We start from the raw sequence: 16022 nt of genomic DNA on the forward strand, positions 1-16022 counted from the left end.
GAGAGCTGGGAGGTTGAGAGAGAGAGGGGAGAGAGACATATCGGGGAGAGAGAGAGGGAGGAAAAAGAGGTAGGGTTCTTTTATATTAAGAAAAATGGAGTAGTGGGGATGGGTTATTGGGTGAGTTAAAATGGGTATACGGGTCAGGGTCAAGGGGTTAACGGGTTAAATAAAAATAAAAATGAAAATAAAGAAATTCAAAAACTTACCTGGGCACCAGGCCAAAGCAACGCGTTGCCTGTGCGTTGGGGAAGGAAATCGCATCTGGACCCAGGACCAGTGTAGCTCGAGGCTCTGGCCTGGACACTGGTCACCCCTTTTTTTAATGCTCCATTCCGCCCGAACATTTTATACATAACTTACACATATCAATACCACTCCTATATACAATTTCTATGATTACAACAAAAATCAAAACACCATTCTACATTCTAACTACAAAGAGAAACAATTCTACGAAAGCAATAAAAATTAGATTGCCTCCTAACAAGCGCATGATTTAACGTCGTAGCACTATGCAGGGCCTCGCCTGATCATCGGAGAGTAGCACTTTAGATTGATGATGAATAACATCTCCCCAATAATACTTGACTCTTTGCCCATTCACCATAAAGGTTCTTTCTCCATTTAAAGTGCGCAACTCGATTGCACTATATGGGGTGACCTTCACCACCTTAAATAGACCTGGCCACCTTGATTTTAACTTCTCAGAAAACCACTTGATCTTGAAATTGAATAATAATACTTTTTGTCCTGGTTCGAAGTGACGGGATTGGATACGCTTGTCATACCATCTCTTTATTTTCTCCTTGTAAAGCTTGGAATTTTCATAAGCGTGCAGCCTGAACTCATCTAACTCATTCAACTGCAAGAAGCTCCTCTTGCCTGCAGCTTCCAAATCCATATACAACCTTTTGACTGCCTAGCACACCTTATGCTCAAGTTCGAACGGCAAGTGACATGCCTTCTAATACACAAGCTTGTATGGAGATATTCCAATTGGCATTTTGTATGCAGTTCTATATGCCCATAAGACATCATCCAACTTTGCTGCCCAATCCTTCCTATTCACACTTACTATTTTCTCTAGTATTTGCTTTATTTCTCTATTTGACATTTCAGCTTGTCCACTTGTTTGCAGATGATACGCGGTGACAACTCCATGGTGGACCCCGTATTTGGATAGAAGGTTATTCATCAACCGATTGTAAAAATATTTTCTTTCATCACTAATCAAAGCATGTGGAGTCCCAAACCTCGAGAATATGTCTTTTTTCACAAAAGTGGCCACCACCTTGGCATCATTGGTCGGCAAGGTAACAACCTATCCATTTGGACACGTAATCCACCGCTAGCAAGATGTACTTGTTTCCTATTGATAATGGGAATGGTCCTATGAAATCTGTGCCCCCACACATAAAAAATCTCCTCCTCTAAAATATTAGTCAAAGGCATCTCATGCCTACTTGTGATTGTTCTTGTTCTTTGGTACTAGTTACATTTCCTAATAAATACATGGGCATCTTTGAATAAAGTTGGCCAATAGAACCCCGACTGCAATACCTTTGCAGTTGTCCTATCGCCTCTATCATGACCCCCATAAGGCGAGGCACGAAAATTATATAACACTTGTTCCACCTCCTTTTTAGGATTCACATCCTTATCAACGGATCAACATACTGTCTGTATAAGTGGCGCATCCCAGTAGTAAGGTTCACATCATGTAGGAACCTCTTCTTGGCCTCAGATTAGATTTCTGGAGAGAAAAATCTACTTACAAGGTAGTTCACATAATCCGCATACCACAGGGCAATATCATATGTGATAGCAAAAAGTTGCTCATATCGGGGAATGTCTCCTTACTTTTTCCACCTTCTTCCACGTGCATATGGTTCTCCATCTGAGACAGGTGGTCTGCTACTTAGTTTTATATGCCTTTTCAATCTCTTATTTCTACGTCAAATTCCTCCAAATAAAACCTAACGCATTAATCTAGCTTTGGATTTTTTTCGAAAATAGGTACCTGATTGTTGCATGATTAGTGTAGACTATGACTTTTGTTCCCACCAAGTAGGCTCAAAATTTTTCGAATGCCCACACAACCGCTAACAACTCCTTTTCAGTGGTGGTGTAATTTATCTGTGCATCATCAAAAGTTTAGTATATGGAGTAAACATCTTGTCTTTTTTCTGGCCCAACATCTCTCCAATGGTATGGTCCCTTGCATCACACATGATTTCAAACTGCAAGGACCAATCCGGTGCCGCAATAATTGGTGTAGTCACTAACTTTTTTTTGAGTTCATCAAACTCCTTCTAACAGGCCTCATCAAATTTGAATATCACATCCTTTTCGAGTAACCTGCATGAAGGAATAGTAATTTTAGAAAAATCTTTAATAAAGAGTCTATAAAACCCTGCATGCAGTAGTGGAGGCAGGATATTTGCGAAGGGGATTCAAACATTTTTAAAATCAAATACACAATGAAGCCAACCAAAAAAGGTAGATGGTAACAGATTTTATTAATAGAAAGAGAAGTTCTTGGCACAAAGATAGTGTTAATATAAATAGATCATAGCAACAAGACTTTTAAAAGAGAAAAAATAAAAAAAAGAAGCCTTGTGTTAGTTACAAGGACCTAATGAGATCAACAAAAAATAACTATGTACATTATTACAACTGCACTCGACGAGGTTTCATATCTTAAAATGTTTTAATAATAGCATCATTAGAAATGCTATCAAACACATTTTTTTCTCCATAAGGCAGCAAACAACCGCTAAAGAATTCATGATTCATTCGACTTCGTAAGTCATTCTTGATAAACTTCAAAAAGCTCTTTCAACGGATGCAGTAGCAACTGGCAGAAGCAAAGCAGGTTTCACTAAGCAAAATACAAGAGGATAATTTGAATGCTTCTTTGTCTGAAATAACCTTTTTGAAAGATCACAAAGCCCATGTAGGTCGGAGAATCTTTCATCAACATCACGAACATCAATAATATAACTTGCAAGCTGATTCTAAAGAGCACCCATACTAAATTCATCAAAGTCATCAGGCTATAACTCAACCGTTCTCATTATTTTCCTGATGTTAAAACATAAAAATGAGTTAATTGGATTCGAACAAGCAATTCCATAAAGCAAATAAGTCGTCACTTTATCAAAATGTTCATCAAGTTATTGAATTTACCAATCAATAATTTTGCAAAATACTTCAACCCGATAATGATGTGAGACTGTACAATCAGCAGGTTTACAACATGATCTTAAAGAACTAGCATATGGCTCATCAAATTGAGGTATCAAATACCATACTTGATATAAAATACAAATATCTTAGCAATAAGAGATTCACATTCCTCTTCCCTTAATTTTTTCAACCTTTTCGTTGCTACTTCAACAAGTAGCATGGGGTTTGCAATGTATTGCTCTTTTGTTTTGTAAGAATTTATTGAGCTCATTTGTGATTGCTAAAATATCTCTCATCAAATGCAACATGAATGAAATCTTAAATATTTGACAAGTCCTGAGATATCTCATTGCCTTGGATCTTTTACTTGTAGAATGTGCATCAAGAACAAGAGATTCAAGAACATTAAGAATAGAGCCAAATATAAGAATAAAATTATTAAAAGATTTAAAGTGAGATCTTCAACGAGTATCACATGATCTTGAAAGACCAAGTTCTTTATTCAAGCCCCTACTGGTTATAAGCTCGCACATATCTAATGCTTCTTGAATTCTTTCTTTTTGAGATTTTCAAAATTCATCCATAAGCTTAAAATAAGATCTCAATATATTCAAAATTTTTGAAACCAATACTACAAGTTCTCCCACTTCAAGACATTGCTTAGAAACGACAACAAAGGTAAGTTGAAGTTGATGAGCAAAATAATGAATGGATGAGCTGATCTACTTTCTCCCTTAATCAATATTTTAAGACCATTAATCTCACCTTGCATATTGCTTTCCCCATCATAACATTTTCTATGCATATATGATATACTTAAGGAGTGTTGAGCCAGTAAATTAACAATTGCACTCTTCAGACTTGGTTGATTTGCTAAAGCTGCTGCTGTTCTGGTATCATCGTACCTACGGAGGGTTAGCTGCAGATGCAAACATGCAGGTGCGACTCAATGATCGCAGAAGCGGAGAGGGTCAGCCCAGGGAAGGGTCGTAGGTGCGGACACCTAGATGCAGATACGAATCCGCAAGCGTGGCATTTCTTCCTCATAAGCAGACCTGGGAGGAGTTTATGAAGGACCGCAGGTGCGGTCGAATCTCTGCAGAAGCGTGCTCGCAGAAGCGAGAAGCTATCCGCAGAAGCAAAAGGAGTTGGGCCTAAGTGAGGGCCACACCTGGGATGGAAATTCTGCAGGTGCGGGGTCGCAAATACGATAGTGTGCCCACAGAAGCGGATATCGCTGGGCAGAAAAGGGCTAGAGACGAGGGTTTATTTCATTCTTTATCTTTTGACCTAGAGAGCTCGGTTTGTGGCAAAGTTTTGAGGGATTTTTAAAAATTCATTGGGGTAAGTGATTCTAACTCGGATTTGGCTATTACATATGAATCCATCATTAGTTTTGTCATTTAAATATTGTTTTGAGGTGAAAAATTTGGGGAAAAATTGTGAAACTTCATAGACCAAATTTTGGGGATTCGAAAGGCCAATTGAGGTCGGATTTGAGTAATATTTGTCTGGTTGGATTCGTTATCAAATGAGTATTCGAATTTTGTAAGTTTGGTCGGGTTCCGAGACACGAGCCCAGGATTATGAGTTGACTTTTTGTTCTTCTTTAAAGATTACAATTTTATTGTTCGAAATAGTTTCCTATGGTTTGTATTTATGGTATAAAGTTATTTTGGATACATTTGAGCTGTTCGGAGTTGGATAATCGCAGAAAAGGCTTACTAGTGGATTGAGTTAGCATGTTTTGAGGTAAGTGTCTTGTCTAACCTTGTGTGGGGGAATTACCCCTAGGATTAGTGTTGTTTTGTGTAATTGTGGTATGTGAAAGCCGTGTACGCAAGGTGATGAGTGCATTACAGGGCTAAATGTTGTAATTGATCGGTTTTAGCTAAGTAGATTCTTTCCATGCCTTTGATTGAGTTGCCACAATATGTTATATCCATCATCCTTAACTTATCTTCACATGCTTTATTTGACATTGTTAATACTTGTATTATCTCTTACTTGGTAATTGCCTTTACATGCTTAGTTGAAGTTATTGTTCTCTCAATTACTTATTCATTATTTAACTGTTGAGTTCCCTTACTTGACGTTGTTATTTCTTGGAATATGTTATTGATGGATTGCGGTGTTGAAGATTATAAAGGTTGTGATTCACATTGAGGCAAAGTTGTAAATTTGTTAAAATACCATTCTTGTTGAGTTATTCACTTTCGGTTGCTATTGTTGAGACTCTTGTATATATTGTGGCTGAGCCATGGGCTACTTATTGTGGAAATACTATTATTATTGACTTCTTTGGCAAGTTGTGATATTGGGCACTTGAGGTGCGATTTGTGATATGTGGTGATATTGATACGCATGCATTGGTATACGGATTAGGGTTGAAACGCATGTGGTGAGATAAGGTTGGCTTGGTATGCGTGTTGCTAGTGGAGGAACTACTTGAAGCCATGCGGTGTGATAAGGTAGGCTAAAACACGGGTAGCTATTTCGGAAAAATAATTTTCAAAACTAAATGTAAGGCTCCCATGGTGATATAAGAAAGATTGTAATTTTACTTGTGAAATGAGACTATGAGTCGGTACCTCGGTAGTGATTCTTGTTGATACCTTTCATTTACATCACTTGTGTTTTGTTTGCATCATTTCCTTGGCATTCTTATTATGTGATTTTCTTCTGTATTGTCTTAATTGCCTTAATTTAAGCGTAGCTATCCTTGATATACTTCTTCATTATACCCTTTCCATTGTTCCATTATTATATTGCACTGTACCTATTCAATTTATTTATTTATTACAGTAGGTGTCTTGACCTAACAAGATTAGGTTTGATACTTACTGGGTACGATTGTGGTATACTCATACTACGCTTCTACACATCTTTTTGGGAATATCCAGGTACTTCATACTAACCTAATTATGAGTGAGTTGTGTTTGGACCGGAGACTTCAAGGTATACCTGTCGGCGTTCACAGGCCTCAGAGTCGCCCTCTATCTAGTTTCTATCTCATTCTCCTTTTATAGATACTGTTGTATAGGGATGTTCAGTATACTTGTGTAGAGCTTGTGAATCGATATCACCAGATTTTGGGAGTTATGTTCAGTTGTATTGTGGGGTCCTTTTTATGATAGCTATTGTTTTAAATTAGAAGTTTGATTACTGTTTCTGTTAAATTATTCATGTATGTTAGGCTTACCTAGTCTTAGAGACTAGGTGCTATCACGATATCCTACGGAGGAAAATTGCAGTCGTGACATGTTTGTATCTGAGCCCTAGGCTCATAGGTGTTACGAGTCACAAGCCTGTTTAGTAGAGTCTCGTGGATCGGTACGGAGACGTCTATACTTATCTTCGAGAGGCTATGGAACTATTATGAAATCTTCTCTTCTTTGATTCCTTATCGTGCAAATTGGTTGAATTTGAATTCTAAAACTTTGTATTTCTATTTCTCTCACAGATGGTGAGGATACGCACCACTGGATCCGATGATAAGACACTCGTGCCCCCTGCTATAGCCGCGAGATGCCGGGGCTAGGGTAGAGGATGAGGAGGGGAATGTGGTTAAGCCAGAGCACCTGCCTGAGAAGCGATAGAGGAGCCACCAGTAGCTCCAGTTGGGGGCCAGACACCTGAGGCGCCTTCTACTACCCCTGCACTTCAAAAGAGCCTTGCACAGTTCTGGAGCATGTTTGGTACTCTAGCTCAGGCGGGGTTGATTCCACTTACACCAGCCACATCTCAGGCTAGGGGAGGAGCACATACTCCCACAGCCCATACCCCAAAGCAGTGGGTCCATGTTGACCAGGTCCTAGAGGTCATACTAGTGCAGTTGGTTGTCCCGGTTTAGCCCGAGGTTAGGGCAAAATCATTTGAGAAGGAGCAGCTCAGACTCAAGAGGTACAAGAAGTACGATCCTCCTACTTTTAGCGGCCTAGATACAGAGGACGCATATGGTTTTCTGGAGAAGTGCCACCGTACTCTCCATACCATGGGTATAGTGGAGACGAGCAGGGTTGCTTTCACTACTTTCCCACTGTCGGGACCAGCATACCAGTGGTTGCGGGCTTGTGAGGAGGGTTGCCCAGCCGAAGCAGCTTCACTCACATAGGCTCAGTTTTCAAAGATGTTCCTGAGAGAGTTTGTTCCCCAGAGCCTTCGAGATATATGGTGCATGGAGTTTGAGCAGTTGCGCCAGGGTGCTGTGACCGTGTCAGAGTATGCTATCAGATTTAGTGAGTTGTCCAGACATGAATCTGCCTCGGTATCCACAGCCAGACAGCGAGTCCATCAATTTATCGAGGGGCTCAACTATGGTATTAGATTCAGCAAGAGTTACTCAATGAATCAGTTGATTGGAATTACGGGATGGATAGATGTTACCGATGACAAATCAATTTCTTTTATATACATGGCTCGAGAGTTGGAGACAGATACTCCATATCAACATGTGGTAGAGATCGCAGAGATACTGGAGGGTATGTGGGGCCGGGAGAGGGAGGATAGGGAGGCCAAGAGGCCTCGTGATTCTGGCAGATATTGTGGTGCTCGTACCCCAGTTTTAGCCCACCATAGTAGAGGCCATGTGAGTCGTCTAGTTCATTCAGCACTTCCAGCTTCTAGTGGTACTCCGACTACTCCCAGGCCTAAGGTTGCTCATTATGCACCGCCTCTGTCTAGTGTACCTCCTGCACGGGGTGCTTTCAGCGGTCAGTCCAACCGACTAGGCCTGAGCCAGTTTTAGCAGCCTCATCCTCTGAGAGCTTGTTTTGAGTGTGGTGATACTCGTCACATGGTGAGGGACTACCCCAGACTCAGGATGGGTTCACCTCCACAGACTACTTAGGCTCCACATATTCTATAGGGTCCCCAAACTTCTCAAGACGTGGTTACTACTCCATTTGCCACTCCACCTGCACATCCAGCTAGGGGTGGAGTTCAGGCGGGTAGGGTTGCCTTAGAGAGGGAGGCCAAGCCAGATTTTATGCTTTTTCGGGTAGGACAGAGGCGGTTGCATCTGACACAGTTATCACAGGTATTGTTCCGGTTTGTCATTGATATGCATCAGTATTATTTGATCCAGGCTCCACTTATTCATATGTATCATCTTACTTTGCTCCGTATTTGGGTATATCTCGTCATTCTTTGAGTTTTTCTATTTATGTGTCCACGCTTGTAGGAGATTCTATTGTTGTTGACCGTATGTATCGGTCGTGTTTAGTTGTTATTGGTGGTTTTGAGACTAGAGTTGATCTATTATTACTAAATATGGTAGACTTTGATGTTATTTTGGGCATGGACTGGTTGTCGCCCTATCATGCTATTCTTGATTGTCATGCCAAGATGGCGATGTTGGCTATGCCAAGTTTACTGTGATTGGAGTGGAGGGGTACTTTGTATTATGTTCCTAGCAGGGTTGTGTCCTTCCTCAAGGCACATCAGATGGTTGGGAAGGGGTATGATGCATATCTAGCCTTTGTGAGAGATGTCAGTGTGGATACTCATACCGTTGAGTCAGTTCCGGTAGTGAGAGACTATCCAGATGTATTTTCATTGGATCTTATGGGCATGCCGCCCGATAACGATATCAATTTCTGTATTGACTTGTTGCCAGGCACTCAGCCCATTTTTATTCTACCATATCGTATGGCCCTAGTGGATTTGAAGGAGTTAAAGGATTAGTTGCAAGAGTTGCTGGATAAGGGCTTCATTCGGCCTAGTGTGTCACCTTGGGGTGATCCGGTCTTGTATGTGAAGAAGAAGGATAGTTCTATGTGCATGTGTATTGATTATCGGTAGTTGAACAAGGTTACATTGAAGAACATATATCCATTGCCATGAATGGATGACCTATTTGATCAGCTACAGGGTGCCAGAGTGTTCTCAAAGATCGATTTGTGGTCAGGGTATAATCAGCTGAAGATTCAGGATCCGGATATTTCAAAGACTGCCTTTAGGACTCGGTATGGTCACTACGAGTTCCTTGTGATGGACTGACCAATGCCCCAACAACATTCATGCACTTGATGAATAGTATATTCCAGCCCTATCTTGATTTGTTTGTCATTGTGTTTATTGATGACATCTTGGCGTACTCCCGAAGCTGGGAGGATCATGAGCACCATTTGAGGATCGTGCTCTAGACCTTGAGAGAAAAGAAGTTGTATGCAAAATTTTCAAAGTGTGAATTATGGCTTGATTCGGTGGCGATTTTGGGTCAGGTGTCGAGTGAGAGGATCAAAGTAGATCTGAAGAAGATTGAAGTAGTTAGAGTTGGCCCAGAACGTCGTCAGTTACTGAGATCTAGAGTTTTCTTGGTTTGGCTGGGTATTACCGTCGTTTCATAGAGGGTTTCTTATCTATTACTGCACCTATGACCAGACTGACCCAGAAGGGTGCTCAGATGGACCGAGGGCTGTGAGGAGAGCTTTCAAAAGCTCAAGATTACTTTGACTACAGCCCCAGTGTTGGTGTTGCCTACGGGTTCGGGATCTTACACTGTGTACTGTGATGCATCACGTGTTGGCCTTGTTGCGGTATTAATGCAAGACGATAGGGTGATTGCCTGCGTGTCTAGACAGCTAAAGATGCATGAGAAGAATTATCCCGTCCATGACATGGAATTAGAAGCTATTGTTCATGCCTTGAAGATTTGGTGGCACTATTTGTACGGTGTCCCTTATGAGATCTATACTGACCACCGGATCCTACAACATCTATTCAAATAGAAGGATCTTAACTTGCGGCAGCGGAGATGGTTAGAGTTGCTTAAGGATTATGACATCACCTTTCTATATCACCCTGGGAAGGCCATTGTGGTGGCCGATGCCTTGAGCCGAAAGGCGGAGAGTTTGGGCAGTTTAGCATATCTACTGGTAGCGGAGAGGCCATTAGCATTGGATGTTCAGGCCTTGACCAACCAGTTTGTTATATTGGATGTTTCAGAGCTGAGTCGAGTTCTAGCTTGCATGGTTTCTCAGTCTTCTCTATATGATCGTATTAGAGAGCGTCAGTATGACGACCTCCATTTGTTTGTCTTAAGGATACAGTACAACACGGTGATGCCAAGGAGGTGTCTATCGGAGATGACGGTGAGTTTTGGATGCAAGGCCGATAATGTGTGCCTAATGTGGATGGGTTACGTGAGTTGATTCTTCAGGAGGCCCATAGTTCATGTTACTCTATTGATTTTGTTGCTGCTAAGATGTATCAAGATTTGAGACAACACTATTGGTGGAGGCAAATGAAGAAAGACATAGTGGAGTATGTAGCTTGGTGCTTAAATTGACAGGATGTGACGTATGAGCACCAGAGTCCAGGTGGGTTACTTTAGAGACTTGAAATTCCTGAGTGGAAATGGGAGCGAGTTACCATAGATTTCATTGTTGGGCTCCCACGGACTCAGAAGAAGTTTGTCGCCATATGGGTGATTATAGATAGGTTGACCAAGTCGGCTAATTACATTCTGGTAGTGGCTACCTATTCTTTAGAGCAACTGGCTCAGGTCTATATTCGCGAGATCGTCCGACTTCATGGCGTGCCGGTATTCATCATCTCCGACCGGGGTATGCAGTTTACATCATGATTTTGGAGGGTCGTACCATGTGAGTTAGGTACACAGGTTGAGTTGAGTACATCATTCCACCCTCAGACGAATGGGCAGTCCGAGTGTGCTATCCAAATATTGGAGGATATGCTTCGTGCCTGTGTTATGGAGTTCAGGGGTTCTTGGGATTAGTTCTTGCCACTTGCGGAGTTTGCCTACAACAACAGCTACCAATCGAGTATCCATATGGCTCCTTATGAGGCCCTATATGGGATACAGTGCCGTTCCCCAGTTGGTTGGTTTGAGTAAGGAGAGGCTAAGTTATTTGGTACGGATCTGGTTCGAGATGCCTTGGAGAAGGTCAAGTTGATCCAGGATCGACTTTGTACAGCCCAATCTAGACAGAGGAGTTATGCAAATCGGAAGGTTCGTGATATTGCATTCATGATTTGTAATGACCCGGCCGGTCGTTTTGAGAGTAATAGGCCCAATACCCTATTAACTGCTTCCCCTGTATCTTTTCTGCTTATGTGACTTGCCGAGAGGTCTTGTTTTTGATTTTGGAGTGATTTGGGACACTTAGTCCCTAAAACGGAAGCTTAAGTCTTAGGATTTTGACCGTAGTCGAAACTGTGTGTGAAGACGACTCCCGAATGGAGTTTCGTCGGTTTTGTTAGCTCCGTTGGGTGATTTTGGACTTAGGGGCATGTCCGGATTGTGTTTTGGAGGTCTGTAGCTGATTTAGGCTTGAAATGGTGAAAGTCGAATTTTTGAAGATTTTGACCGGTAGTGGACTTTTTGATATCGGGGTTAGAATACGATTTCAGAAGTTGGAGTAGGTCCGTAATATCGAATATGACTTGTGTGCAAAAGTTAAGGTTAATCGGACGTGATTTGACAGGTTTCGGCATCGGTTGTAGAAGTTTGAAGTTTCAAGTTCATTAAGTTTGAATTGGAGGGTGATTCGTATTTTTTTAGCATTGTTTGATGTGATTTGAGGGCTCGCCTAAGTCCGTATGGTGATTTAGGACTAGTTGGTATATTTGGTAGAGGTGTCGGGGGCCTCGAGTATGTTTCGGATGCTTAACGGATTGAGTTTTGGACTTATGCAATTGCTGAAGCTATCTGAGTTCTGGTGTTTTCGCACCTGTGGTGGGGAGACCGCAGGTGCGGGATCGCACATGCAGAATCGCACGTGCGGAATGAAGGGTGCAGGTGCTCTTTTGGTCAAGAAGGTCTGTGAGCGCAGGTGCGAGAAGGGAGCCGCATCTGCGCATCCGCAGATGCAGAGTGATGGTCGCAGGAGCGGTATGGGCGGCCTAGGAAAGGGTCGCAGATGCGGAAGTCAAACCGCAGGGCGGGCTCGCAGATGCGCTCCCAGCTATTTAAGTCATTTTTGCACTTGCAATGGTTTTCCCGTAGGTATGGTAACGCAGGTGTAGTTGAAGGCTCGCAGAAGCAAGTTTGCTGGGCAGAAAATAGGATTTCGAGGGTTGTTTTCCCATTTCGATTTTGGGACTTTGAGAGCTCGGATTGGGCGATTATTTGAGGGATTTTTAGAGAAAACTTTTGGGTAATGATTCTTAACTCATTTATGGTTATATTCCACTAATCTATGGTTGATTTCATAATTTAATTTCGGATTTGGGTTGAAATTTTGGGAAAAGTGGGAAGAAGTTCTTCAACTAAGATTTTGGGTTTTGATTGAGATTTTGACATCGGATTTGGATAATTTTGGTACGAGTGAACTCGTGAGTGAATGGGTGTTCATATTTTGTGACTTTTATCCAATTCCGAGACGTGGGCCCGAGTAGACTTTATGGGGCGATTTTCTAATTTCTTGCTTTAGTTTTGATTTCATTAATTAGATTAATTTTTTATAGTTGTATTTATGGTATGTAATTGATTTTGTCTAGATTTGGGCCATTCAGAGTCGGATATTCATGGAAAAGGCATTGTTACCGATTGATTGAGCTTGGTTCGAGGTAAGTGGCTTGGCTAACCTTGTGTGGGGAAAATCCTATTAGGATTTGGTGTTGTTATGATATGTGAGCGTCGTGTACGCGAGGTGACGAGTGCGTACACGGGCTATTTGTGGCTATTTATGAAAAAACCTGATTTTTATTGAGTAATAGCCTGTTTTCATCTTATCTGAGTATACTAGCATGTGTAGTTATCCTGTTAGCCTAGAATAGCATGTCTACGTGTCCTAATTGCCTATTTGAACTCTTACAACATGTTTAGTAAGTCCTGTTTCTTTCTTGACTTGTAATTACCCTAAATTGTAGGTTTTCTTGCTGTAACTATTATATTCATTTGTTTGAGTTGCGTATTTATTTTGGGACTACGGGACGGTATCCCGAGAGATCCCCCTGTAATGCATATTTACTTTGGGACTACGAGGTGTTTACTCGGGAGATCCCCCTGTACTGCATATTTAATTTGAGACTAAGAGGCGGTTCCTCGGGAGTTCTCCCTGCACATTTATTGTTGAGACTATGAGGCGGTTCCTCGGGAGTTCTCCCTGTATATTTACTTTTGAGACTACGAGGCGGTTCCTCGGGAGTTCTCCCTGCATATTTACTTTTGGGACTACGAGACGGTATATCGGGAGCGCCCATGTTGTTATATCATTGTGCGGTGTTGTTATTGCTTTGTGAATACTTGTTGTTGTATTGTCCATTTTACTTCATGTCTATTATAGCATCTGTCTTATTATTATATCCCAGTAGGGCCCGGACCTGATCTCGTCACTACTCTACCGAGGTTAGGCTTGGCACTTACTGGGTATCGTTGTGGTGTACTCATGCTAATCTTATGCACATGTTTTGTATGCAGATCCAGGTACTTCTTATCAACCCCGCTACTAACTGAGAGTGCTTGCTGTTGTACGGAGACTTCAAGGTACATCTGCCGCGTCCGCAAACCTCGGAGTCCCCCTCTATTCTCTCCTATGCCATTTACCTTCCGTACTTATTTTTTTAGACTTTGGTGTATAGAGATACTACTTTTCCTCCTATAGCTTGTGATTCATGATGTTTCGGGTTTTGGGAAGCTGTGTACGTCTAGCGTTTTGATTGTTGTACATGCTGAGCGGCATTGTTATTGGTTATTCAGTATCTATTGCAGTCAGCTGATAAGTTTTACTTTCATACTATTATTTTCACAATTTGTTAGGCTTACCTAGTCGTAGAGACTAGGTGCCGTCACGACGTTATACGGAGGGAGTTTGGTTCGTGACATGGTTGGAGAGCGGGTCTTGCTCTGGGTTTTACCCATGAAGGGTGGTGTTATGAGGTTCAGGAAGAAGGGTAAGCTGACCCCTAGGTATATCGGACCTTTTGAGATTCTTAAGAGGATTGGTGAGGTATCCTACAAGCTTGCATTGCTACCTAGTCTAGCTGCAGTTCATAAGGTATTCCATGTTTCTATGCTCCGGAAGTATCACAGTGATCCGTCCCACGTGTTGGATTTTAGCTCAGTCCAATTGGACAAGGATTTGTCTTATGTTGAGGAGTCAGTGGCCATCTTGGACAGGCAGTCTGAAAGTTGAGGTCAAAGAGCATTGCTTTAGTGAAGGTTCAGTGGAGGGGTCAACCAACCGAGGAGGCAACTTGGGAGACCGAGCATGATATGCGTAGCCGTTATCCTCATCTTTTCACCACTTAGTATGTATCTATACTCGATCGAGGATGAATGTTTGTTTTAAGAGGGGGAACATGTAAAGACCCGGTCGGTCGTTTTGAGTATTTTAGCCCCGTTCCCCTATTTATTGCCTCTCTATGTTATATTGTGGTTACGTGACTTGCCGGGATAGTTGGTTTCAGTTTCGGTTGAGTTTCGGAGTGAAATGGGACAGATAGTCCCTAAGTTGGAGGCTTAAGTTGAAAGAGTTAACTTGAGTTTGACTTTGGTGTAGACGACTGCGAAACAGAGTTTTTTCGGTTCCGATAGATCTGTATGTGATTTTAGACTTAGGAGAGTGTCCGGGTATCGATTTGGAGGTCCGTAGGTAAGGGTGGCAAGTGGACCGGGCCTAGGACCGGCCCGGGATCGCGAGCCAAACGGGCCAGGACCGGTAGGACCGGTATTAGTGGACCTGGGCCGGTCTCGTCGGCCGGTCCTATGCTTTGGGACCGCCAGGGACCGGGACCAGACCGGTCCCTTGGCAGGCCAAACGGTCCCAGCGGTAAAAAAAATTTAAAATACAAATTTTGAAAGATTTAAAAAACAGCCGTTGGGCTGTCAAAAATAGCCGTTGGCTATTTACAAAATAGCCATTTAACCTCCCCCCCCAACTTTGATTTAACCCTAAACATTTTATAAATACACTTTTTCCCTATTTTTAACTATAAATACCCCCTCATTCTTTTATTTTTCTTACAAAATCAATATCAATCTATCACAATCTCTCTCTAATTTTCTTCTATACTTGCTACTATTGCTTACTTTATTGTTACAGTTTGCGAAAAAATTGTGAAGTTGGTGAGTTGAAGTCTTCAATGATAATCAATCTTCAACAAGTTGTTCGTCAATTCGGTAAACTCGTTCCAACTCTTAAGTTTTAATATTATAGTTTTGTTTGTTTTATTTATTTGCTATTACTTGATTAATTAAGATGGCTTCCTAAAAAAACTTTTTGGTAAAAATAAGGGAAAATCCAAGAGTGGCGAATCTAGTGGTCATGTTGTTCCTCCTCCCCTGCCCCCGGCTCCCCGAACCAAACCCCATATCCGTCCCAAACCTGCTATTCTTGATAGCGATAATAGTTTATTATAATTTATCGAGAGTCAATTTTGCCATAATATTGTACCCAGTGAATAATTAGACCATAAATTAATGAATGCTCTTTATTCTAATAATTATAATACTATTGATGAAAATGATGATGAGGAAATTGATCTTGATAAAACTCAACCGGATGATGATACACCCACTAGTCCTGCTCCTGATGTTAACTCAACTAGTGATAACTCTGCTAATCCGAATGATGCCCCATCTGATACACCTGTTACTGCCCCTACTCGTTCTAGACAACCTACCAAACGGGTGGAAATATCTCCTGTTTGGTCATTTTTTACTCAACTAGTTCCAGAAAATAAGGCTAAATGTAAAACTTATGGCACGGAGTTAGCTTTTAAATATTTTTATTGCACTCCGGGGGGGGAGACTTTGGCTAGACACATAAAAAAACACCCTCAAGATAGAATCAGATATAAACGTCTGAAAGCTTTGGCCGAGGGAAAAAGTGTACCTAGTCCTACTCAGGCTGATCCTAGTA

The 16022-nt window shown here is 41.7% G+C and overlaps 1 protein-coding gene across 1 annotated transcript; it reads right to left on the reverse strand.

Annotated features, from left to right (window-relative positions):
• Positions 1–499: 499 nt before the first annotated feature.
• Positions 500–904, reverse strand: LOC107773184 (uncharacterized). The gene has a single exon (XM_016592632.1). It carries the CDS (start codon positions 902–904, stop codon positions 500–502), a length of 405 nt encoding a protein of 134 aa, XP_016448118.1.
• Positions 905–16022: the final 15118 nt, after the last annotated feature.

The sequence above is a fragment of the Nicotiana tabacum genome, chromosome 2 (assembly GCF_000715075.1).
Source record: "Nicotiana tabacum cultivar K326 chromosome 2, ASM71507v2, whole genome shotgun sequence".
In the NCBI taxonomy this organism is placed as follows: Eukaryota; Viridiplantae; Streptophyta; class Magnoliopsida; order Solanales; family Solanaceae; genus Nicotiana; species Nicotiana tabacum.